This window comes from Dipodomys merriami, unplaced genomic scaffold, assembly GCF_024711535.1.
Source record: "Dipodomys merriami isolate MVZ:Mamm:240054 unplaced genomic scaffold, mDipMer1.0.p SCAF_41, whole genome shotgun sequence".
Taxonomy (NCBI): Eukaryota; Metazoa; Chordata; class Mammalia; order Rodentia; family Heteromyidae; genus Dipodomys; species Dipodomys merriami.
This window is the reverse complement of record NW_027205715.1, coordinates 6,700,889-6,725,636: the sequence shown is the minus strand read 5'-3', so window position 1 is coordinate 6,725,636 and position 24,748 is coordinate 6,700,889. Positions and strand designations below refer to the sequence as shown.

Here is a 24,748-nt window from a genome sequence, read left to right as displayed (position 1 = left end):
AAATAAAGTCAATATATACACTAAATTAATATAAATAAGGGAAAGGGTGGGAAAATGTTGAAAGGGGTGACATTGATCAAGATGCACTGTATTCATGAACTACCTTGTTGAATGTCAACTCCTTGTATAACTAGCTAAATATATAAAAAGATTCCAATTTTTTAAAAACAATAGTGGAGGTGTGACTCAAATAGGAAGGGAAAGATCTGAACCCTAAGTTCAAGCCCCAGTACCAACATCAAACATAAATTTTGATTTAAAAACCAAGTCATTTATGTACAAGAAGACCACTGATAATAAATTTCTTTTGCTATCTCCATACATCTCCCTCAGATATTTTTTCTGCCAGCTATATAACATCAACCGTGGCTAACAAATGGAAAGGTTGAAGTTAAAAATCCAGTGAATGTGGATCCTGGCTGTGCTATTTCTTGCAGCTCTGTGTGTTGCAATACAACCCTTAGCTTTCTCACACAGTCTGTGAGATTGTCAACTTAGCCTCTAGCTCTTTCTTCTGCACTGTATCTTTGGTACTAGAGATGGTATTTACTTACAGTAGGTGCTCCATTCCATTCTACAAGGCATTTACTACACTAGGTCTTTCTTCTTTTCTGTATAAAATAGACCCAGTGTGTGTGTGTGTGTGTGTGTGTGTGTGTTTGTGTGTGTGTGTGTGTGTGTGTGTGTGTGTGAAAGAGAGACAGACAGACAGAGACAGACACAGTGACAATGTAAGTATACGCATGTATGTGGGAAATGGGAGCTGAAAGACATTGACTACTAAGAATACAAAAAGAAAAGGACTAGATTACAAGAGTTACAAACAATGACTACTGTAATACAAGAGGTTAAATGAAGGGCAAGTGTTGTTATGTCCATAGTGAATCATAAGTCTTTCACAGACATTGATCTGATTAAGTGTGGATTAGTCTAAGAAGAGGTGTGAGGTGTGGAGGCAACTTCTGTTTTGAGAGATCATGTAAAGGAAAAGGTGGAAGTCACTGCTGGGAAGAAAGATCATGCTTTCCTAAAGAAGAATATAGGAGGATTTTAAATTTGTAGGATGCAACAAAAGGGTCTAGGAGGGAATTGAATTGAAAGGAACAAAAGTGGTCCTGAGGAGATTATCTTGGGTAAGTTGTGAGATTTGTGCCCCCTGAATTATTGTAAAAGAAACAAGTTGTCAGAATTTCAAGTGACTTTAATATGCTACTTGCCCTGTAGTCAGTAGTTGAACTCCTTTCACTTTTTGTATGTCAGTGGTTTATAATCCTCTTTGACAGTCAAAGAAAAACCACTAGCCCTAGAATATTGCTTTTTTTTGGTTGAGTCTCTTGTGTTGGATTCTTACTGAGATGCTAGCCAAACCATTAGCAGATCTTTGATGCCCCTGGTGGTAATGAAAAGGAATGCACATCATGGCCAAAGCTTTCTCCCTGAAGTAGCTTGACTTCTCTGTGCTGTGTTGTTAACACAGTAGAATCCAGTTGTGGCCATGTTTTACCAGGGCTTGGTGCAGTAAGCCACGTGATTGCGGCTATCCTGCAACATAAGTGGTAGATGCGGTAATTGTAGTACTGATCAGATAATCACTATTGTTATTTTTAAGTTAATTTTTGGTTAAATATTTTATACACATCATAGTGATAAGCATACAAATTGTTAAAAACGAACATACAAAAAATTATAGGGTAACAACTATTTGTATAAATCTACAGAAATTAGAAACAGAGATGTCACCACATGGTCTTGCAAGAAAGCTCAAAAACAAATCCAAAGTGTGGTATCAAACCTGGGCTCTTAAAACACCATACCTTAAATATGTGTACTAGCAGGGTATGATGAACACAACATAGCATGTTTGGTTAATATCTAGTTACCATTAAGCTTAGAGATAAGGCCATTTTCTTTAAATATTTGTGCTGAGTTTCTATTATGCTTTGTGAACAATATCAGGTGATGTGTCCTATAATCTCTGATAGGTGTGTGTATCAGCATGACATATGTTTGGAAACTGAGTTTCTGAGAGTTGAAAATAGTCGCCTTACTTCCTTAAGATGCATGTTTGAATCCTGGCTCCATTTCTTAATGGGCAAATCCAGAATATGCGTTTTATTTAATCCACCAACAGCTTCTCATTCCTGCTGTTCTTAACTGCTTCTGGTCTGAATCACTAGATGAAAGCATTAAATTTTATAGAGAATTTCCTTTTTGCTTTTTTGAACCATTCATATTTATTGGCCATGTAATTAGTTATTGGAATTACGGTTTAAGGAAAGAATAGTGCCATCATGCTCTTCACAGAAATAATTCCACTTGATTTTTGAGGAGTCCCTGGAACTGTTTTCATTCAGAGGAAAAAGAAATTTCACCTAAATTCTGAATAGGAGTAATTGCAAGCATTTCAATGAAACTTAAAATTGTCAATTTAAGTAGCATTCATTATTGGCTAGCCATGTGTTGATACTGCAAACAGTGGCCTGTGCAGAATTGTTTAAAAAGAGAATCCATGAGCTACAATAACAACAAATCATACCCTGAATCTATGCTGTCTTATAAAATACAGAGGACGAGTGAGATTGTAAATCCCCTTACAAGGATTTCATATGTGAGTTCATATGGACGTGAATATAGAACATCCTGTGGTTTGCACAATTGGACAATTAAGAAGTCATACTTAGCTGGGTGCTGATGGCTCCTGCCTGTAATCCTAGCTACTTAAAAAGCTGAGATCTGAGAATGGTGGTTCAAGGCCAACCCAGGAAGGGAAGTCCGTCAGACTCTTATCTCCAATTAACCACCAGAAAACCAGAAGTAGAGCTGTGGCTTAAAGTGGTGGAGTATTAGCCTTGAGCAAAATTGCTCAGGGACAGTGACCAAGCTCTGAGTTCAAGTCCCCTGGCTGACAAAAAATAAAAATAAAAAGAAGTGATAGTTTCTTAGTCTATGATTATACCCTATAATTACAAAAAATTCCCTTGTAAACCATCTTTATACATTGAGATACTTAAATGATGCTCAATCCGCTTATTTAAGCCACTTTAAAAAATGCTTGGTGGTTTTTAGTAACAATGTTTAAATATAAATGATTCAGGCCATGAAAAGGTTAATGAATAAAATCAGTACAAAAATGTCACCTGTCAGACTCATTAAGATGCTGTGATAATATGGGAGGAGGTGGTTGGGTAAATACCTTACTAAGCAATCTGTGGAGGGTTTTTTTTTAAAGCAAAAGCAGCATATATTATTTTATTAAAAATTCATAAGCAAGATAGTAGAGACCAAGATTTGAATCTCTGTGTGGGAATAGTCTCTGTGACCTTGCCTTCTTATTCTCATTGCTGAGATCACATTATAAACCCATCACAGGATGTGACCATAAAGTTTGATCTTCTGGAAAATGAATTAAGTTTTCCTGTCCAACATCCTAGGAGAATTTTGTTGTTGTGTGTGTATCTTTGTCAAAAATGACAAGTGATAATAGGCATCATTTGTGAATAAAGTATACGTATCAGACCATGCTGGTTCCACTAACTCACCTACCCACTTAAGTCATCACATTCAGAAAATATTACTAAGAAACGCAGAGCTTCAGCATCGCTCCGTTTTCAAGGACTCCTGAGTGTATATGAAATATTGGAACATTGCAAATTTATACTGATATGTGTAGTTAATAACTCAAATGTCAATTATGAAATTAGGACAATATCTCTGCAAACAGTGAGAACCCCTGAGTAATTTCAGTCTACAAATACACTCACTGACATTCACTGAATTTGTTATTCCCTCCCCCTGGTGTTCTGGTATAACCTTGAGCTGTAGTTCTTGGGTTTGTGGAGAATGGAAGATCTCTTCAGCTTTTGTTTTAATTAATTATTATTTTATATTTATATTGGAGCTGGATGGAACCTAAGGCCTAGTCTTTGCTAGTTCAGTGTGCAGGTGGAGTCCCCAAAACAACTTGAAAATCTCCAAGAGTCTTTTAAAAGAATTAGCTCATGTTCTTTCTTCCTTTTTGCATTCCCTCCTAACCTTCTCTCTCCCTCTTCCCTGCCACATTTGTTGAATACCTTATTGTGTGTCAAGGATAGTGTTAACTTCTCGCCAGGCACAGATGAATGAGACATGGTTTCTGTATATAGTAATTGGCTATCAGGATAAGTTGTTATAGTAGGAGAGGCAGTAAAATAGAGTAGAAACATAAAATTAAGTACTGTAAGGAAGTTTGGCTAAAGTACCAAAGAGCTAAGGGAGGAGAGTAATTAATTCTACCTGGAGAAGAACTTCCCGGCTGGTGAGACAATAGGCCTAGGCCTGAAAAGACAAATGGCATTTTTCAGAGGTGGAAAAAGAAGGGGAGGAGGTGGAGAAGTTGTTATATACTCAAGGTGTTGGAGGCAGGACAGTGTACTGAGAGTCTGAAGATGGGAAAGGGCACAGGCACAATAGAAAACATTGGGTAAAAGATGTTTGGAGAATTCCATTGTGTATAGATACCACATTTTCTTGATCCATTCATCTACTGAGGGGCATCTGGGTTGGTTCCATATCTTAGCTATGGTAAATAATGCTGCAATAAACATAGTTGTACTGGAAGCTTTAGTATGGTGTTGTTTGTGATCATTCTGGTAAATGCCCAAAAATGGGATTGCTGGGTCATAGGGGAGCTCTATGTGAAGTCTTTTGAGGAACCTCCATACTACTTTCCAACATGATTGAACAAGTTTACACTCTCACCAACAATGCAGTAGGGTTCCCTTCTGTCCACATCCCCTCCAGCATCTGTTGTTGTTAGAGTTCTTGATTATCGCCATTCTAACTGGGGTGACGTGGTATCTCAATGTTGTTTTGATTTGCATTTCTTTTATGGCTAGAGAGGTTGAGCATTTCTTCTTGTGTCTATTGGCCATCCTTCTTTCCTCTTCAGAGAAGTTTCTCTTTACGTCTTTCGCCCACTTATTTATTGGGCAGTTGTTTCTTTGAGGATTTGTTGTTGGGGGATTTAATTTTTTGAGTTCCAAGTATTTTAGATATGAGACCCTTGTGGGTTGTATGGCTAGTGAAGATCTTCTCCTATTCCCTGGGCTTTCTATTGATCTTGCTAGCTATGGCCTTTGCCAGGCAGAAGCTCTGCAATTTCATGCAATCCCGTTTGTCCAACCTTTCTATGATTTGTTGTGCTTCTGGGTATCTATTAAGAAAATTTCGGCCTGTGCCAAGGAGACCTAGGGTTTCTCCTATTCCATCCTGTAATGTTTTCAGGTTGTCTGCTTTGACTCCCAAGGTCTTTGGTCCATTTGGAACTGATTCTGGTGCAGGGTGTTATATAAGGATCTAGGTTTACTTTTCTACAAGTGATTAACCAATTTTGCCAACACCATTTTTTTTTCAGCTCCCTTATCGAAGATTAGGAGATTAGCCACCTATAGGTGGCTATAGGTCTGTGGATTCATTTCTGAGTTTTCAAATCTATTCCATTGGTCTTGAGGTCTCTTCTCATGCCAGTGCCAAGCTGTTTTGGTTACTATGGTTTTGTAGTAGAGTTTGAAATGGCAGACATTCCTCCAACACTGTTCTTTCTATTAAGGATTGTTTTTGCTATTTAGGGGGGAATTCTATGCCTCCATCAGAAAGACTGACACTGCCACATTTGTTAGGAAATGGGAAGACTTGGAAAAAATTATATTAAGTAAAGTAAGTCAGGCCCAAAGAAACCTAGGTCCCACGGTTTCCCTTATTTGCAATAACTAGTATATGTCTGAGACAAGCAGAAAAGGTCAGATAAGATGATGTTAAGTGAAATGAACCCCAAGATAAGGACACAAATATTTTTTTCTTTCTTACTATTGCTTCTAACACATATATAAGGTACCATGTGATTTTTTTGTTGCTTTGTATGTCCCTCCCCCATGATATAACCCCTGTTTTCACTGTATTTGATATTGGTATAATTTTGGGAGGGAAAGGGAAAAAACAAATTGTTTAAACAGGGATACAGGTGGACCCATTGCAAAAATGAGATGTACTAGATGCTATGTCGAAAAATGAACTTTACAATTTAGGCGGGGATGTGGAGGGGGAGGTGGGCGCGGAGTGTAGTTGTAGAGGTGGGAGGGAAAGGATGAGACAACAATAAGAAATGTACTCATTACCTTGCTCATGTAAATGTAACCCCTCCTCTGTACAGCATTTTCACAATACAAAACTTATTTAATAAAAAAAAAAAGAGAGGGGAAAAAAGATGTTTGGAGACAAGTGGTGTGGGGGTTGGAATATAAATTAGAAATCTGTTTTTCTTGGTAATATTTGTAGAGGCATTACGTTTTGTAAGTCGGAGGTTGATTGTACCATCTTGTAATGTGTTTATCTATTATTTAAAAAAACAGCATGCCGGGGCTGGGAAGATGGCTCAGTGGTAGAGCGATTGCCTTGCATGCCTGAGGCCCTGGGTTCGATTCCTCAGCACCACATAAGCAAAAAGAAAAAAGCCGGAGTGGCGCTGTGGCTCAAGTGGTAGAGCGCTAGCCTTGAGCTGAATAGCTGAGGGACAGTGCCCAGGCCCAGAGTTCAGGCCCCACGACCGGACCCAAAAAAAAAAAAAAAAAAAAAAAAAAAAAAAAAAAACAGCATGCCTTTATGCCAATTATTGCCACTGAATCAGTAATTAAATTTTATTTTTCTTCTATGTATATACTTATAAAATTTAAACATGGAAAAACTTATTTTATGTTGATATGTGTATGTTGAGTGGCACAAATGCACAGTATGTGTAAACTTCCATGCATCTGTGTGCATATATTTATGTGTGTATTTTTTTAAATTTTTTATTATCTTTAAGTGGTTTACAAAGAAGTTCCCATTCTACAAACAGTGTGTGAATACAGAGTGCCTGATAACATTGTCACCCATCGCTCCTCACCCACCCCTTCTTTCACTTTTCTTTTATTTTAATTGAGATGTTGATTACATAAATTTCACATATTTCACAGTATTGTGGAGTAGTGATACTTAGTTAAAGTCGCAAACACATTTTAATCTTCACAAGGCAAATTGTCATTATCATGGTCTATAAAGTTTGTGAAGTCTATGAGCTTTGACAATACAATTATTTCTTCCACAGCTGTGATATTTATGTTTCTTTCCTTTTGCTTAGTGTAAGCTGTTCCCTCTTTCCTCTCATTCCTCCCTTCCCATCACTCTCTTTAGGTTGCTTATTTCTTTTTGACCTATGTCCAGTGCAGCTGATGGGCCCCTCTGTTGTATGTTTTCCCAAGGTAAGCCAAGAGCAAAGAGACAAATGGCACATGGTCTCCCAGATATATGGATGCTAAAGCCAAAATGCAAGGAGATATGACAAAGTAAACAGGACTCGAGAAACAATGGACTGCCACTTATTTTGCCATATTATTGCTAAATGACTCCATATTATTTACCACATATATGGTATATGTATACGTGCAATGGAGGGAAGGTAGGAAGAAGACACAGAATCAGCGGGAAATGGGAAAACGTGTGCATTTTTAATATGTCATACTATTTTGATCCTTGAACTTTTGGTTGACAATTTATAAATTTTTTTCCCATGAGATTAGGAAACTTGCCCAGCTTCATCAGGCTTGTAAAACTCTTACCAAAGTAAGTTCCCATCTACTGAATTCCAAGAGCACATTTTCGAACATATTAAGATCTGTTTTCTATTAGAAAATACTAAGAAATGTGGGTTTAAGGGATCTCCAGTGCCCCTCAAAATTATATAGATTTCCTTCATGGAAATTTCTTTCCAAATTTTTAAATATATATCTTAATATATATTTAAATATATATTTTAATATATAAAACAAACATAGTCCTAAAGAAAATTGAAAAAGTGTTAGAGATCTTTATTTGTTGTCATATAATCTCTAGAATATCTGTTTTCTTCTTCTTCTTATCTTTTGTTATACTTGTTACTGGGGTCTTGAACTCAGGGCTTGGACACTGTCCCTGAGCATTTTTACTCAAAGCTAGCCCACTACCATTTGAGCTCCACTTCCAGCTTTTTGGTGGTTAGTTGAAGATAAGAGTGTCACTAACTTTCCTACATGGGCTGGTTTCAAACTGCAGTTCTTAGATCTAAGCCTCCTGAGTAGCTAGGATCAAAGGAGAATATCCACTGTTACTAGCCTTAGAATGTAATTTTAATGTCTGCTTAGTTCTGCATGTCTTTTGTTTATAAAATTATAACCAGCAACTTATTACTTCTCCACAATATTTATTCTCAATTAGAAATATCATATCCTTATATACAACTAAAGATAATAAAATATAATACAAATGAAAATAATGTAAAGAAAACTGAACATATAAATCTAAAAATTTGAAGTCAATTGAAGAATAAAATAGTTATTTTAGATTGAGTTCTTCTTTATTGAAGTTTTAAAATATTTGGTCAAAGCACATCATATAGCTTTGAATTCAGGCCTCATAGTTACCAAGCAATTGCTCTACGATTTGTGTAGTACCCTAGTCTCTCTTGGTTTTAGTTTGCTTTCGAGATAGAATCTCATCCCTAGGCTCAACTGAGCTACAGAACTTGATCCTCAGATCTCCACTTCCCAAATGGAGTAGCGAGTAGCTGCATTGTAAGCATACACCTCCATGTTGGCTTGTTTTCAAAACAGAGCCTCACTAGTTTTGCTGGGGCTGACCTCCGAGTGCATCCACCTATCTGGACATTCAGACACATGTTTATAATCTTTCCTGGGCTTCCAATTATTTCCTGTCATGCCTGGGTTTGAACTTTGGGTTTCTGATTCCTTTGGCCATTTATATTTCCACTGATATTGTTATATTTTACAAATATACAGGATGTACCACACATACAGAGATTCGTGTGTTTCTCCTTCTTCCTCTTTTTGACACTACTGAGTATTTGAACCCAGGGCTTTGCATATTTACTAGGCAACCACTCTCACTTGAGCCACGTCTCAATCCTGTGTGCTTTACCTTCATTTTGAATAGGGTCTCTCACCTTCTCCTAAGCCTGCTTGGACCATGATCTTGCAATTTATGCTTCCTGCATGTCTAACGTGACAGGTACAGCACGATTTTTAAATCGGTAAGATAGAGTCTCACAGACTTTTTCTGGGTTCACCTTGAATCACAGCCCTCCAAATATCTCCCTCCCATGTAGCTTGGATTAAAGGAGCCACCCACCATGCCCAGCCTATAAAGTATTTCTTTGTACCAATGGAGGACTAGTTCTATAACTCCATACAGATTCTCGCTTCTCATATGAAATGGTATGGTATTTTTACATAAGTTATGAGTATCCTCACATATTCTTTAAATCATTTATAGGCTCCAAGCTCAAGCGATTTCATTTCTATGTCTACATGTCAGCTATCTATCTATCTATCTATCTATCTATCTATCTATCTATCTATCTATCTATCTATCTGTCTGTCTGTCTGTCTGTCTGTCTGTCTGTCTGTCTGTCTGTCTGTCTGTCTGTCTGTCGGTCTATCACCTATATAACTAATATATCACAAAGTAAAGAAAATAGAGCTCTTTATGACCACTGTGAAGGCTGAATCATTCCCTAAAGTATATGGTTAAAGTTGCACCTATTAGTTATTTGTAATTAGCAATTAATTATTAGTAGTTGGTATGGTGTGTATGTGTTGCTTCATCCTTGGTTGTATATAGCTTACCTTTCATATACATTAGCACACAGAATAAATCACATAATGACAAAGTATGGGTGTGCCATATGAACCCTTAAAAGGACTTGTCTCTGGTGATTTAGTACCACTTAACCTCATAAATGAAAGGCCCTTTTTCACAGAGAGTAAGACAATGCTTGCACATTGGATCGGGAGGGTTTCTAAGGATAACAAAAATGAGGAGTTCGTATCGGGGATATTATGTTCAACAAGACTTATTCAAAAGAGGAGTCTAGCACAGCATTTTTATATCAACTGCAATCTTTGAGCAGCACAATCTGTGAGACCCGCAAGGAGTGAATTACAGTAATCAGCCTTCAAAATGACAAAAGAGTTAATCAGCATCTCTCGCCTTTTCTTGTGGAGCCTCTCAATCTGGCGATATCGTAAAAATTATAAAAAAGAAGAAGAAGCCTTCATGACAGATACAAAATGCTTCTCAAATGATAACACTAAAGACAATGGGAAGAAAACATGCACATGAGTTTTAAATTGTTGAGATGTCTGAGACCGAATTCCAATCAGAAGTACTCCCTAGAAGAGGAGATGTAAGGAACAGCTGTTTAGCATGAGTGAGAACTTAGGGCAGGCTAGGATTTACATTCTTAAACTTTTGCGCTAGGGAAATCTCCATTTGATTGAATAAAGGAAAGATAAAACCATGTCTTTTAAATATCAGGAAATTCAAGCACATCAGTCTGTTCGCAGCAGAGTAATCAATGCTGATTTCAACGCCACATGATCCCCTTCGCACTTAATCCTCCTGACACCATTCACCTCCAATCTCTTACCTTTCTACTTTCCCCAGTGCCACGTTGAAATCTCCATTGAATGCAGTTCTTGGGGAGTGAGTGTTTTCATTAATTATCTAATTAGATTAGATTTTTTTAATGGAGTTTTACAGAAACTCTTCTACAAGATAATTGTTTCATTTCTCATCCTAATCTACTATGCAGGTAATGCTCCTGCCAGTCCAACCAGGCCAGTGTGTCAGTTCTATTTTCATCACTGTGACTGGAGGAAGCAGCTGAATGGGTGGAGATACTTGTATGGCGCTCAATTTCGGAGGATTCAGCCTATGAGTGCTTATCCTCATACACTTTGCCAGAACACCAGGCTTGGTGGGAGGTGGTGAAGGAAGAATCTATTCTAACAGCAGACACAAAGTAGGGAAAAAGAGAAAGGGACCTGGGAACAGCTATACTCTTTACAGACAGGCAGCCAGGGACCTATGCCCTCCAGCTAGGCGCTGGTGTTCATCACCTCCTAAAACAGAGCAAACCAAATATTAATCCCACATTTCACATGCAGCTGTGGGATACATTTATTACTCAAACAATTGAAGCCAGCTTGGTGTCTCCTAAAAATGCCAGTAATTACAAACTAGGGTTTTACGCTGTCAAGGAAGAAAGTATGCCATGGGAATTTTTTGTGATCTCTTCAAGGATAGAGAGTTGGAGAACAATCTATATCTAAACTTCAGAACCATCACTGAGTTCAAAAGTTTTGAAAACCAGAGGCAGAAGGTGTCATAAGACATTTTTACCAGCTGTACTGACCCAAAGGCACTGGAATCTCCATGGTAGAGGAAAAAAATGACCTAAGATAACTTTTCTTGATTGTGAGGTTATTAATCAAATATCTGCATCAGCAAGGTTTGGGGTTTGTTGGTGGTGGTAGTGCTGCTTTTCTTTTGATGGATCTGGGGCTTTGAACTCTGGGCTAGGGCTCTGTCCCTGAGCTCCTTTTGCTCAAGGCGAGCACTCTATGACTTGACCCATCGTACCACCATATGGCTTCTCTGAGTTGTTTATTGGAGATAAGTGTCTCATGGACTTTCCTGCCCAGGCTGGCTTTGAACTGCAATCCTCAGATCTCAGACTCCTCAGTAGCTAGGATTATAGGCATAAGCCACAGTCACTGGGCTAACCTATCAAATTAACAACACATTTGTTGTACAGCTTGCCTACACACACACACACACACACACACACACACACACACACACACACACACATACACACACACAGAGTATCTCCTTGCCTTGTCTGTCAATGCAAAGGAAACTTGGAATTTCTTGATCATGCCCCTATGATCATACCCCTGATTATTGAGAATATTTGACTGTGTGCATGGGAGGATCATGAATATTACTGATCCTTTACTGCTTTAAGAAAAGGAGATTTCCTAGAGAGGCTGGATTTGGGAGTGTCATGGTTCAAGCCTAGTCAACCAAAAAGCTTATGACCTCTTCTCAACCAAGAACTGGAGCCCTGTGGCATGACCCTGCCATCTGTGCTATGTAGTAGGCTTGAGTATGGAAGGATCACAATTCTAGGCCACACTAGGCAAAATAGTTTGTGACAAACTCCAACTCAACTTAAGGAGATGAATGTGGTGTCAGGTACCTGTTATCCTAGCTGTGGGCAAGAAGAAGTGTAAGTTAAGAGGAGCACAGTCTAGTCAGTCTAGGCATGGACTCTGGTTAAAATGTGAAAAAAAAAGCAAGGCCTGATTGCAAAATAATCATTGCAAGAAGGCTAGAGAACCTTGATCAGGAAATGCAAGGTCCTGATTTCAAAACCCTATCCTGACAAAAAAAAGAAAGAGAAAGAAAAGGAAAAAAAAAGAAAAGAGAAAAACAGTCAAAGGAAACATGAAAAAATGAAGTGAAAAGAGAGATAGGCTCTATGTCTTAGGTAATAGAAGGTAATTAAAATGCCCACTAAGTTGCATAGTTGGCAAATGATTATTTGAATCGTCTGTGTGTCTGGTTAAAAATCAAAGATGACAATGGAAAGAAATGTTATTTAATGGATAATTTGTCACTTTTTAGTGTTCACAGGTCAAAAGTTTTGACTTCCCAAATTCAAGAGAGAAAATAGCCTGCCCTAATTATAATATTTTTCTGCTCTGGGTTCGGCAGTTCTAAATGCCAAACAATGCTTTTAAAAATAGGGACATTTTCTCTCCGGTCTATAAACAGCTGAAAGCTACTTATGCTTAGGAGAAAAAGCTGAACCTGAGCAGGAGAAACAAAGGAACTTTTAAAGACATGTAATCCATGCCTTTCGAAGTTTATCAATGTCTTGTCTTAACTACCAAAAGTGAGAGGATCATCTTTTGAGTAGAACTGAAAAAAATCCCTGCTAATGTGACACAAACAAAAGAATAGGAGACTGAAGGCTCTCCTGGGTTCTCCTATCCTGTCTTTCTATCCACGAGGGGGTAGAGTAAAAGTTCCAGAAAGTCTGTCTTGGATTTGGCAATGAGCTGCTTCTAGTGGTGGGCTGAGACCAGAGGCAGTTTGGGCCAAGGCAAAGAAGAATTATTCATTATGCATCTTGAACTGGAAGCAGGCAATTAATGTTACAGTCCTGAAAAAAAAAACATGGGGAGAACCTCTGCTTGCCTTCCCACTACTTCCCAAACTGGCGAAGAGAATGGGAAGAGCCAAGGCTCTCAATAGATAGGCAGCTTTCCAATGGGGTCATCTCCAGGAACTCATTTAACTGAGTAAGCTGTATTCTTATTTTAAAGATAAGCACATATTCTTGCTCTGCTTCTCCAGGTGCTAACTTCTGCATCACGACACCTTATAATACTGAATTACTTCTGCAGTGTAAATTCTGTGTAAATGGGGTGTTTCGCCCTAATATGTGGCACTTGGGGAAAGCCCTTATATCTTAACCATCATTTGTTTCTTTAAATCTTGGCACAAATGGGGTATTTGAAGAGTTAAGGCCAAAGCATTGTACTGTTAAGAGTCATATCAATGAAACATCCCAAGAGAGATACCATGATCACTGCAATGATTGGAGGAACAAAGGAATGGGGCATCATGGGGATGGTTTTGCTATAAAAATATATAGAAATAGCAAACATAAGTGATCCATGATGGGACACCCACCGGTCTGTGGGAAGGCTCTTGTTCAATTTTTATAATCACCTAGAGTAATCTGTATTAGTGAAATCTCACAACCAGATACGAGTGGGGTGAATGATCTAGTATGGTTACTTGTCCATGCTAAAAGTAAGAAGAGACAGTGGCTAGTGGACCTGGAGGAAAAGACTAGAATATGCTCAGCCCTCTGACTGCCAGGCCCAGTACAGTCTAGGAGTGATCTGGGGAGGAAAAAGAAAGCAATATGGGTAGGCAAGTACCGTGTAACCCCAAATGGGCAGGCATTTTATGTAACTTTACAATACCTACCAGGAGAGTTTGCCTATTTTCTTCTATTAACCAGGTGAAATTTTGAGTCCTGATAGGTTTCCTATTTTTTTTTCATGGTCAACAATGTAAGTAATTGTGAGCATAAGATAAGAATCCAAATTTACTGAACTTCAATTATGAAGGAGTACTCCTAGGGGAACCGAACTTGTCAATAAACTTGTAGGTTACGTTGTAAGGAATTGTGTTTATCCACATTGAAGGGCACAGCAAATTCTGTAATTGGTGGAGATCCATAGAGTATTTTTCTCCTGTAGGATAAACAAGAACCCCTTCTCCTCCAACTGTGCTACTTCACTGCTATTCTGATAAAACTCAGCAACAGGAACACAAGTATGCTATTTTCAACTGAGCCATAAAAGTATTTTACATCCTAGTGACTGAGAGACATCACAGTGAAGTGCTTTTTTAAAACTTCCATTCTCACAATATATTAAAATGATGAGACTACTGCATCTTATTCTGCTCTAATCCTGAGAACATTGCAGGAATTCTTTCTTTCAAATAGCCTGAAAGGTCAAGTGTATAGACCTTGAGAAAACCATTGCTATTATATATTTTTAAAGCCATATATACATACATACATATATACATATATACATGCATACACATATATACATATATATGTATATATATTTAAGCCACATATACATACATATATGTATATATGTATGTATGTATATGTGGCTTAAACTCAGGGCCAAGGTGCTGTCCTTTAGCTCTTTCACTCAAGGCTGTCACACTAACACTTGAGCCACACCTCCACTTCTTGCTTTTTTGTTAGTTACTTGAACACAAGAGCCTCTGAGATTTTTTTTGTCTGTGCTGGCTTTGAACCATGATTTTCAGATCTCACCCTCTTGAAGTAGCTAGAACTACATCTTTGCATATACATGTAACAGCCACATATGTGCATATACATATAATGGTCTTAAAATAATGTACTACACAATGTATGTGATAATTGTGTATGAAAAATGGTATAGAAGTGTAAAGCTAAATAAAGCCTTTTCAAAATAATTTAAGAATTTCATAAACCAACTTTCAATGTTTCATGAGGCCACTAAATTACTGATGAAACAGAAACCTACATGTTTCTCAAGAAATAACACTAAGACATTAGCAGTGGTGATTTTCTCATATTTTGCACTTGCATTTTACTTTTGTATTTCACATTGAATGAGATGTTGCTAAATCAATAAATTGTGAATGTATTTGAAGAGTATCTTCTTAGGATTTAGATATTTGACCTTATTAGTTCTAAGCAGTGTTTTTATTTGTCTTGATTTCATTCTAATAATACATTTATTTCTTTGATACTTCAAATGTATCTGTGAGTTCCAGAGTAATTTATCTTTGACTTCAAAGCCTTTGAGCTATTTGTCTATTTACTCATCCTGTAGAAGAATTGGGGTCTGTGATAAATTGTAGGATTCTCTCACTTCTAGGGTTTTCCTGGGTGGGTGAGTATGTGTTATGATTTATACTTTAATTTTGTAGGCAGTATACTTTTGAAAGTATATTTTCACAAGTTGTTTTTTATGCATTATCAATCACTATCAATTTTTTTTCTGCAACGGTATCCATGAATGTCTATGATTACGGTCTTTCTCAGTGTTGATATCACAGATACACGGCAGTTAAATGTCAACAGAAAACAGAAAATTATCTGAGTGGGCAGTTGATATATGCACATGGGTGCTGGTGCATGTGGATTGGGGGGGGTGTCTGTATGTTTGATTCACACTTTCACTGTTGAATAAGCTCTCTGCCTGAAAGCCATTTTTCATTTTTATTTCCTCCTGTAGCTATTATAAAAACTGCCCTTCCCAATATGGACAGAGAAGCTAAGGAGGAGTACCTGGTCGTGATCCAAGCCAAAGATATGGGTGGGCACTCTGGTGGCCTCTCTGGGACCACCACATTGACAGTCACCCTCACCGATGTGAATGACAATCCTCCAAAATTTGCACAGAGTAAGTGAATTGACATTACTACATGAGTAGCAAATGGGTTTACAATTTTCTGTAACATTCCAAAACCTTCTAGCAACAGTTGAGTACTTATTGCTCCTCTAGGTAAGAATAATCCATTATTCTGTCTACACATTTATCTTTCATTTTAAGGATTTGAAAGCCAGAAGAATACTTGCAAATATGAAGTGGATACTGAGAGATACAGACACTAGTGGCTCATGCCTGTAATCCTAGTTATAAAGAATCTGAGATTGTGGTTCAAAACTATATTGGGCAAGAAAGTCTGTGAGACTCATATCTCAAACCAACCACCAGAAAATCAGTAGTAGAGTTGTAGCTCAAAGTTGTGAACTGCTAGCCTTGAACAAAGAAACTTAGGGACTGTGCCCCAGCCCAGAGTTCAAGCCCCACAACTGAGAGAAAACAACAACAACAACAGAAGAAGGAGTCTGATCTGAATGACTTCGAGAGTATGATAACAATGCAGCTCAGCTATTGATTCATTGTTAACTCTCTGCATAAATCTCTGGCGTCTTATTTGGAGAATCCAACAATTTGGCCAATTTGGCATAAAATACATACCTGCCCCTCCTACCTCTGGGCCAGACAGTGGTGAACATGGACTGAAGCTCTTATGGTGATGAGGTTGTCCTCTATGACTTGAAAACATCTACATTTGCTAGGCATTCATTATCCATGTATCTCCAAGACAAGGATGTTTGACAAACTTTCATATGCTCTCCTAAAATACTTTTACTTTTGAGCCTTCAAGTAACATGATGTAAACAAGTGACTCCACAAGGTTTTTCTGACATGAGGACTGTTGAATTGAGCTATGAAAGATGAACGGGATTAGCTATAGCAAAGGGAAAGCAAAGGCATTGCATCCAAAGAGGATGATCCTATGCTCTTTGTTCAGGTATTCACTCCTGAAAAGATTGTACTTCTGGGCTGGGAAAGTGGCTCAGTTACAGAGTGCTTGCCTTGCATGCATGAGGCCCTGGGTTCAATTCCTCAGCATCACGTAAGCAGAAAAAGCCAGAAGTGGCGCTGTGGCTCAAGTGGTAGAGCACTAGCCTTGAGCTGAAGTGCTGAGGGACAGTGCCCAGGCTCAGAGTTCAGGCTCCATGACCAAAAAAAAAGTGTATTTCTTTAAATTAGTTTTTTTAAATTAGTATACAAAGGAGGAGGCTACATTGCTTGATAGAAATGTACTCATTATCTTGCCCATGTAATTGTAACCCCTCTGTACAGTATTTTCACAAAAAAAAAGTTAAAAAAAATAAAATTAGTATAATATCCTCTACGTAGTGCTGATATAAACAGCAAGATAAATTTTAAGGCTCAATAGTACTCCATTCTTTGTATACATGCATATACATATGTATACATATGTGTGTATGCATGTATATATATATATATATATATATATATATATATATACATATTTCATAACTTCTTTACCCAGTCCTCTGGATACTAAACTCATTGATAATTACATGGATTCTATTTCTTGGCTATTGTGAATAATGTTTCATTGAACAATGCAAATATCTTTCTGAGGTATATCAAAATGTCATTGTATCTCTGAAACCTATATAGTATGTTTATATGTAATGTATAAGATCTGGTATGGGGATAGAAATTATTTCAAGGTAGCTAAGCACAGAAGGAGAGGAACTGATTGTAAGAGAGTATTGGATCATTTAGGCAGAACTCTGTTGTATTTGTATATGTAAAATACCATAATCTCCATCTTATGGTCATTGGGAATACAGGAAAATATTTTAAGTTTTAAGCAGAGTGATTGAATTTGTACCAGTGAAGTAAGAGGGAATAAAAATCAGCCTACTAATCTTTACATTATACCTCATTTGGTAGTTATTTGTAAACATTCAAGTTAAAGATATCTTTCTCTGGCAAGCCAAGAAGGTAATTGTAGAAATAGGATAAAATACTGGTTTGGTAAATGCTTTGAAATTCAGCATGGCAAACACCTAAGGATTGATTGTATTTTTTTAAATAAATAAGGTAGTTGATCATATTTACAATATTAGATTAGATGCCTCTTGTGCTTTTTTTACTGGGATAGAAAGGACCAAATAGAACTAGTCTTAAAAAGAGGGGAAAAAACAGGGGATATAGGAGAGGAGGAGCTGACCACCCAGAAGAATTGAAAGTGAGACATTTGATGTAACTTGAGAATTTACCTGTAGGAATTTCAAGGCAGAAAGAATAGAGAAGAAGTATTCATACAAGTCAATGCACACGCTACAAAATTAAGGAAATTGGAGGAAGGGGTAGAGATGGGAGGGATGAGGGGGAATAATGAAAAGGGTGACATTGATTAAGATTCATGATATTCATATACTACATTGTTAAATGGCAATGTCTTTGTACAACTACTTAAAGATAAAAATAAAATTTTGAAAGGAAGAACAGCGTTTATAGCTGCCAAATCATAAATTGAACAATAATTCAACCCTTTTTTCACAAAATTATTGAAAGAGCATAATTTCATATATCCTTTTCCCTTAATCTTTATATCTTTCCCAATTGCCATTACAACTAATGCAGTAATACACAATCCTTTTTTCTCAGAAAAAGTATTATATCGGCTCAAAAGTGAGAGATAATTTCCAAAGTATTTCTTTCTTTAATCTAATAACTATTAGTTTTGATCACATTTATACAGATGAAGAGAAAGAACAGGATAACATTGGGTAGGAAATGTCCCACTGTTTGGTATTTCATAACTAGCTGAGGTAGAATTGGTACCAGAGTGAGACTCCAAAATGGCTTATTTACTTAATAAATGTACCTAGAAGGCAGTCTCCAATGTTTTCAGGAATAAAATGTTTGAAGAACATTCAAACAATGCATCAATTATGAGAGATTTGGGAGAAATCTGCTTAAAACCATGAATTTAGGTGCTTACTTTAGGGCAAAACTTTCTAGAAAACGCTTTTGTTCCCCAGCTCTTTGACTACAGAATTCTAGGAGATTTCATTTCCCAAACATTAAGTAAAAAAGGTGCTCCTTCTTGGAAAATACTTCTGTCCTTAACTAAACCAATCTTGTTACATTCGGTAAAATAAAAATGACTACATCCAAGGCCTCCAGTGATTGAGTTCCAACAAGAATTAAGTGATATTCTCCAGGTTCAATTTTTCCTTTTGTGCTTACAGTTCATTAAATGCTTACTTTCCCCTTGTAATTGCAAGAGAATAAAATGACCTGTTTTTTTGAGTTTGGATTTACCAGAATAGATAGTGAGATTTTTTTTTAAAAATTAAGCATAAATTATTTACGTTTCCCAAGGAACACCAGAGAAAGGGGGGGGGGGAGAAAAAGAGAAGGGAGGGAGAGAAAGAGAGAGGGGGAGGGGAAAAAATACAAGTACATGATCCAATCTTCTACTACACTGTGGAGGCATAGCACTTAATCAAACTGAGGAAAACATGGAGGATTAGAAAGAAATAAAAAAAAAGAAATAACTCCCAATTATTCTACTACAGAAAGGAGAAGTCCCAGATTTTATGTACTAATGCTTGGGCATGTTTGATATCTGCGTGGCCTGCCAAGCAATGGGTAAAATCACATGTGAATAGCAGGGCTAGCGAAGTTGTAGTAGGCCTGAATAAAGGTAGGACAGATAAATGCCAAAGTAGTAATGACCGGAGATTACAGTCTGAGCACCACCAGCTTCCAGTACACCAGTAAAAATGAGTGGCACATCACAACCAAATGATTTGAATAAAAATAGGACAAATGCCACTAATTAGACACGTTTTACTGTCCCCATAGGAGAAGGAAAATACACAGTAATTGTATTTTGCCTAGGGAGTTTGCAAGGTAGGGATGTTCATCTTCAGAGCAACAGGAACCTTTAGTAACAAGAAGAGTGTTTCATGTGTCTGAAGTGCTTGCTTCTGGGCACAGCAGACATGTAGTAATTGGATTTTATCAAAACTGGTCTGAAAGTCTGTAAATTTAAAAGTAAAGCTCAAAAGTGACTTTCAGTGTGCTACACATCGCATCTTTTGGTGCTGAAATTAGCCTAATAGTTTATGTTGGGCAACAGTGAATATCCCCATGGGCAGTCCGTGTGATTATACAGCAAACTGAAAACATTCACAGGGACTCACTCATAAAGCCACTGATAAAGCCATGCCGAATATGTTCTTGGTAATGTAAGGTTGTGGAAGTTCCTTATCTCAGAAGAATCTTGATGAGCGTTCACTTCTTGGGGGGAATATTTCTCTCTGATTTATTTAAAGGATGGCACATTGCACAAGAGAAATCAGTATTTCTGTCTTTTCTCTCACTGTCTTGGTAGTGTCTATAAGAATGCCCAGCCACAGGGGAGGTGGCCTGTAAGTCTTTATCACTCCCACGAGTGAATGTTTCTCCCCTTTCCAAAGGTCTGTATCACTTTTCGGTACCTGAGGATGTGGTTCTTGGCACTGCCATCGGAAGGGTCAAGGCCAACGACCAGGACATTGGGGAAAATGCACAATCCTCATATGACATCATCGATGGAGATGGAACAGCGCTCTTCGAGATCACTTCCGATGCCCAGGCCCAGGACGGCATCATAAGATTAAGAAAGGTAAACTGAAGAAGATTTAATTCATTTTTCAAAATTATCTTTGAAACTTGGCTTTCGAAGTGTAGATGAGTAAATGGACCAAATCTTAGAGCTAGTAGACATTTAGATTTTCCTCTTAGCATCTCTACTCCCTTCAGTTAAACTCCACAGTGCCATGGGAGCACCAGTAGATAATTACCGTGATGAGCTGTCCTCTCCTCTGATATTTACCTTCTTAGGTGATGTTCTCTAATCCACAGAAGTCACTCAGGTTTTGTACAAGGCCATGTAGAAAAGGCCATAACCTTAAAGGACTCCTCAACCAACGGAGACCTAAAGTGGATCGCCTGCTGTTTGTATTATATCACGAAACAGCTCCTAGGTACATGGCTTATGGGACAAGTTCACTACCTCTTAGTCTTTCCTTATATCATTCTGATTTCTCCTTTCCTGCTTCCTAAAATCTCTCCCCAGAATGCATAGACATTTCCCCAAGTTCTATTGGGCTGTTTTTGTTTTTCTCGTACTGGGTCTTGAACTCCAGGACCATTGCTCTTGTTTCTTTTTTACTCAAGGTTCGCAAGCTAACACTTGAGCCACACCTTCACATTTGCCTCCTTTTATTCTGGTTAATTGGAGACTAAGAGTGTCTCAGACTTTCCTGTCTGGACTGGCCATCTTTAAAGCTCAGCCTCCTAAGTAGCTAGGATGATAAGCCTGAGATATTAATCATGGAAAGCTGGGATTTTCTGGATATATTTTTGTGAAACAATAATGTTAGAAATCAATGCTGGAGAAAATAGTGGCATTTATTTGAACTTTGAGCAAGATTATCTTCTTATCAGGATCCTGGCTGCAGTTCAGAATGAAGAGTTGCAAAATATTTTAAAACCCCCATTTGAAAGAACTTTGCGGTGTAATTGTACTTGAGTCAATTACTGAAGAACTCAGAATCACATTTTCTTCGGCTAATAACCCCTAATATCACTTTTATTGTTTTTATTAACTGCTATCTGTGGCTGCCATAAGGTGTTTTTCTAAACTGAAACAATTAGCTCTTTGCTCTGTTTTTATTCCCTGTGATTCCTAAACTTGGAAACATATGTTGTGTGCAGTGTTACCGAGAAACATGTGAATTTACTTTAGAGAATAAGAATTCATATTTCTATGATTTATAGGCCTCCTGTCTATGCCTAGTAGAGTACTAAGGACACTGATATGTTTGTGTATGCTCCATTATGTCAAACTTATAAATGAAAAGATATTCCGCACAAGAAAGCTTCCTGGTCTGGCGTTATTTTTAAAGCAAATCGAGGGATGAACTGTGGGGGTCCCACTTCTCTTTCCAGGTGCAGGCTGGTCCTCAGCCTTTTTTTTTTTATAGAGAAAGTTTACAGAAATTGATCCCTAAGGAAAAGGCCCACAAAATCAACAGAGACTGGGAATGGGAAAGATGTTGAGTAGAGTGTCCAGGGTATCTAGCTGTAACCGTATGCTGCAATTATATACTGAGGCACATTGTGACCACAAAAGACTACTATATAGCAAGAGAGATTTATAATATTCCCTTTTCCATCAAAAGTTGATGTTAATGTGGTGATAGAACTGTGAATTAGCTTGATGGAATCTACAGTATTCAAATGTATCAAAACCTCTTATCATCCCTCATACATATATACAATTTTGCGCAGCAAAATAAAACTTAAACATTCAAATATAACCTATTATATAGAGCAGTGTTTGAGAGGAACTTGAATTCTGTAAAATTGTCACAGTAGCAGTGAGTGGCAGTTTGGAAATACACTTGCATCGAATCATCTATTCGTGGAGATAGATGTGTGCACTCAATTCAGAATCAACATGAAAGCAAGTGTTTGCATTGTTCATCAGAAAGGATTTGGGGTGAGGAAGCTAAGTCTCCTTTTACATTTGAGATCTGTACTCAAATATAAAATATCAACATGAAATTTTGAAATAAGAATGCATATTTAAATTTACACAAAAAATCTGAAAGACTCCAGTGGTATAGTTTGTGTTCTAGAGTCTTATTTTTTTAATTTGCATTGCAGATTTAAAGTTGTGTTCCTTATGAGAAATTGTAATGCAGGCATGAACAATCCCCCTGAATTTTGACAGCCTTGCCTTCTTGAAATCTGAGTATTATAAGATGCCAAGTGTTTGCCTTTAAGTGTTTTCATATGGACAAGTACCTGGTTTATAAAAGAAGCTCTATTCTTTTACCTAACTTCATTTACATAGATCACTGACAAAACATCTCTCTGATTGTTATGGAATGGAGTATTAAAATGTAAGAAATATCACCAGTAATGAAGCAATGAGATTATTTCAACTTGTTTTTAAGTAATTCCTGTATGCAAGTCGTGCTTGTTTTATCTATTTATTCTGCCCTTATCTTCCTTCTAAGTATAAATACAAGTAGTTTGTATCTGCATAGATTATGTCTTTATCTGTCCACTTGCTCCATAGCAGGTTGGTACTCTTAAATAAGGACTTTCTAAGCATAGTCTATAAACGAATAAACCTCATTTCTGCCACATGATCAGCAGAGAAGCAATGCTTTGGAAATGGAATAAGAAAACAGTCGTTGTTTGGATTAATGCTAAATGATGCTTCCTAATGTCTCCTTGGACCAAACAATGATCATTTCTACTTCTTTACTGTTCACACACTGTTGGAGAAATGATTAAATATTCTTTCCAGATAGAGATTGTGTTCCCTGCTTCCTTATCTCCTACAGGCAGAGGCCTGATTTAACTATCTGATTAGTATGCAGGTCACGGTGTAACTAGTAAAATTTTATTATGACTCTGAAGTGAAATTTTGATGGCACAATTCATGACTGTGAATATTTTTGCAAATTCCAAGTGAAAGGAGCAACACAAACTGAAACAATAGGAGATTAGATTCACTGAGCTTGTATAATAAATAGATATCAATAAATGCCTGTAGAATTTACAGGTTGATCTGGAGCGTAGGGCGGGGGTGGTGGTGGATCTCATTAAGACGCCCAAATGGGCTTAAATGCACACAACATTTATTTATTAGCATTTCCTCATTTGTTCTGCTCTTGGGATCATTAATGAGTAACATTTATCTTTGTCATTTCTTAACAGCCACTGGACTTTGAGACCAAAAAATCCTATACACTGAAGGTAGAGGCAGCCAATGTCCATATTGATCCACGATTCAGTGGTAGGGGACCCTTTAAAGATACGGCAACTGTGAAGATTGTTGTTGAGGATGCTGATGAGCCTCCTGTCTTCTCTTCACCGACTTACCTCCTCGAAGTTCATGAAAATGCTGCTCTGAACTCTGTGATCGGTCAAGTGACTGCTCGTGACCCTGATATCACTTCCAGCCCTATAAGGTATTTCTCTTTTAAACTAAATACTGTCTCAAATGGCAAGTGAATCAGTACAAAATGACATTACATACTCATTGTATGTAATGTATGTAATACATATGCATTGTATAAGCTTTCCTTTGGGAATACACACACGTGTGTGTGTGTGTGTGTGTGTGTGTGTGTGTGTGTGTGTGTGTGTGAGTGTGTGTGTGTGTGTACAAACGAATATGGCTGCCTTCTAAAAGCTAAATTCAATGTATGGATCCAAGAACATTAACACAAACTTAGTTATTATAGTTCTTGAAAAGCTTAACAACGATGAGCAATTACAGGGACTTTTCAACACATTTATTATTATTATTATTTATTATTATTATTTTTTGGGTCAGGTCATGGGTCTTGAACTCTGGGCCTAGACGCTGTCCCTCAGCTCTTCAGCTCAAGGCTAGTACTCTACCACTTGAGCCACAGCGTCACCTCTGGGTTTTTTCTTTTTGTTTATATGGTGCTGAGGAATCAAACCCAGGGCCTCAGGCATGCAAGGCAAGCGCTCTACCACTGAGCCACCTTCCCAACCTGACCTTTGTATTTTTTATGTTATTATTTTTCAGTACTAAAAAAGGAGGCATTGCCTGTTTGTATTCTGTCTCCTTTGAAAGTTGCAATGAAATATATATTAGAACATGGACACATGAGACCTCTGTGTCAATGCATTTATAGCTTCCTATCTTATTTCTGGACTTGCTATCTGGCTTTGAAATCATCTTCTTTTCAGTTCATCAGTATTCTGATAGGTCAGCATATTTGGTCTGATGTGTCTTAGACAAAAACACTTTCACTGTCATTTGAAAAATACCTTTTGTTTATAGTATTCATGTT

At 37.5% G+C, this 24,748-nt stretch overlaps 1 protein-coding gene across 6 annotated transcripts in view; it reads left to right on the top strand.

Moving 5' to 3' along the window:
- Window positions 1-24,748, top strand: part of Cdh8 (cadherin 8) — a 380,097-nt gene that overhangs the window by 193,996 nt on the left and 161,353 nt on the right. For all 6 annotated transcript variants that reach the window (XR_011366007.1, XM_069992447.1, XM_069992446.1 and 3 more), the window contains exons 5-7: window positions 15,744-15,911; window positions 20,336-20,523; window positions 23,637-23,890. Coding sequence is in view for 5 of the 6 variants with exons in the window: in XM_069992447.1 (XP_069848548.1) it covers window positions 15,744-15,911; window positions 20,336-20,523; window positions 23,637-23,890 (610 nt within the window). In the remaining variant the exon portion in view is untranslated. The remainder of the gene's footprint in view (window positions 1-15,743; window positions 15,912-20,335; window positions 20,524-23,636; window positions 23,891-24,748) is intronic.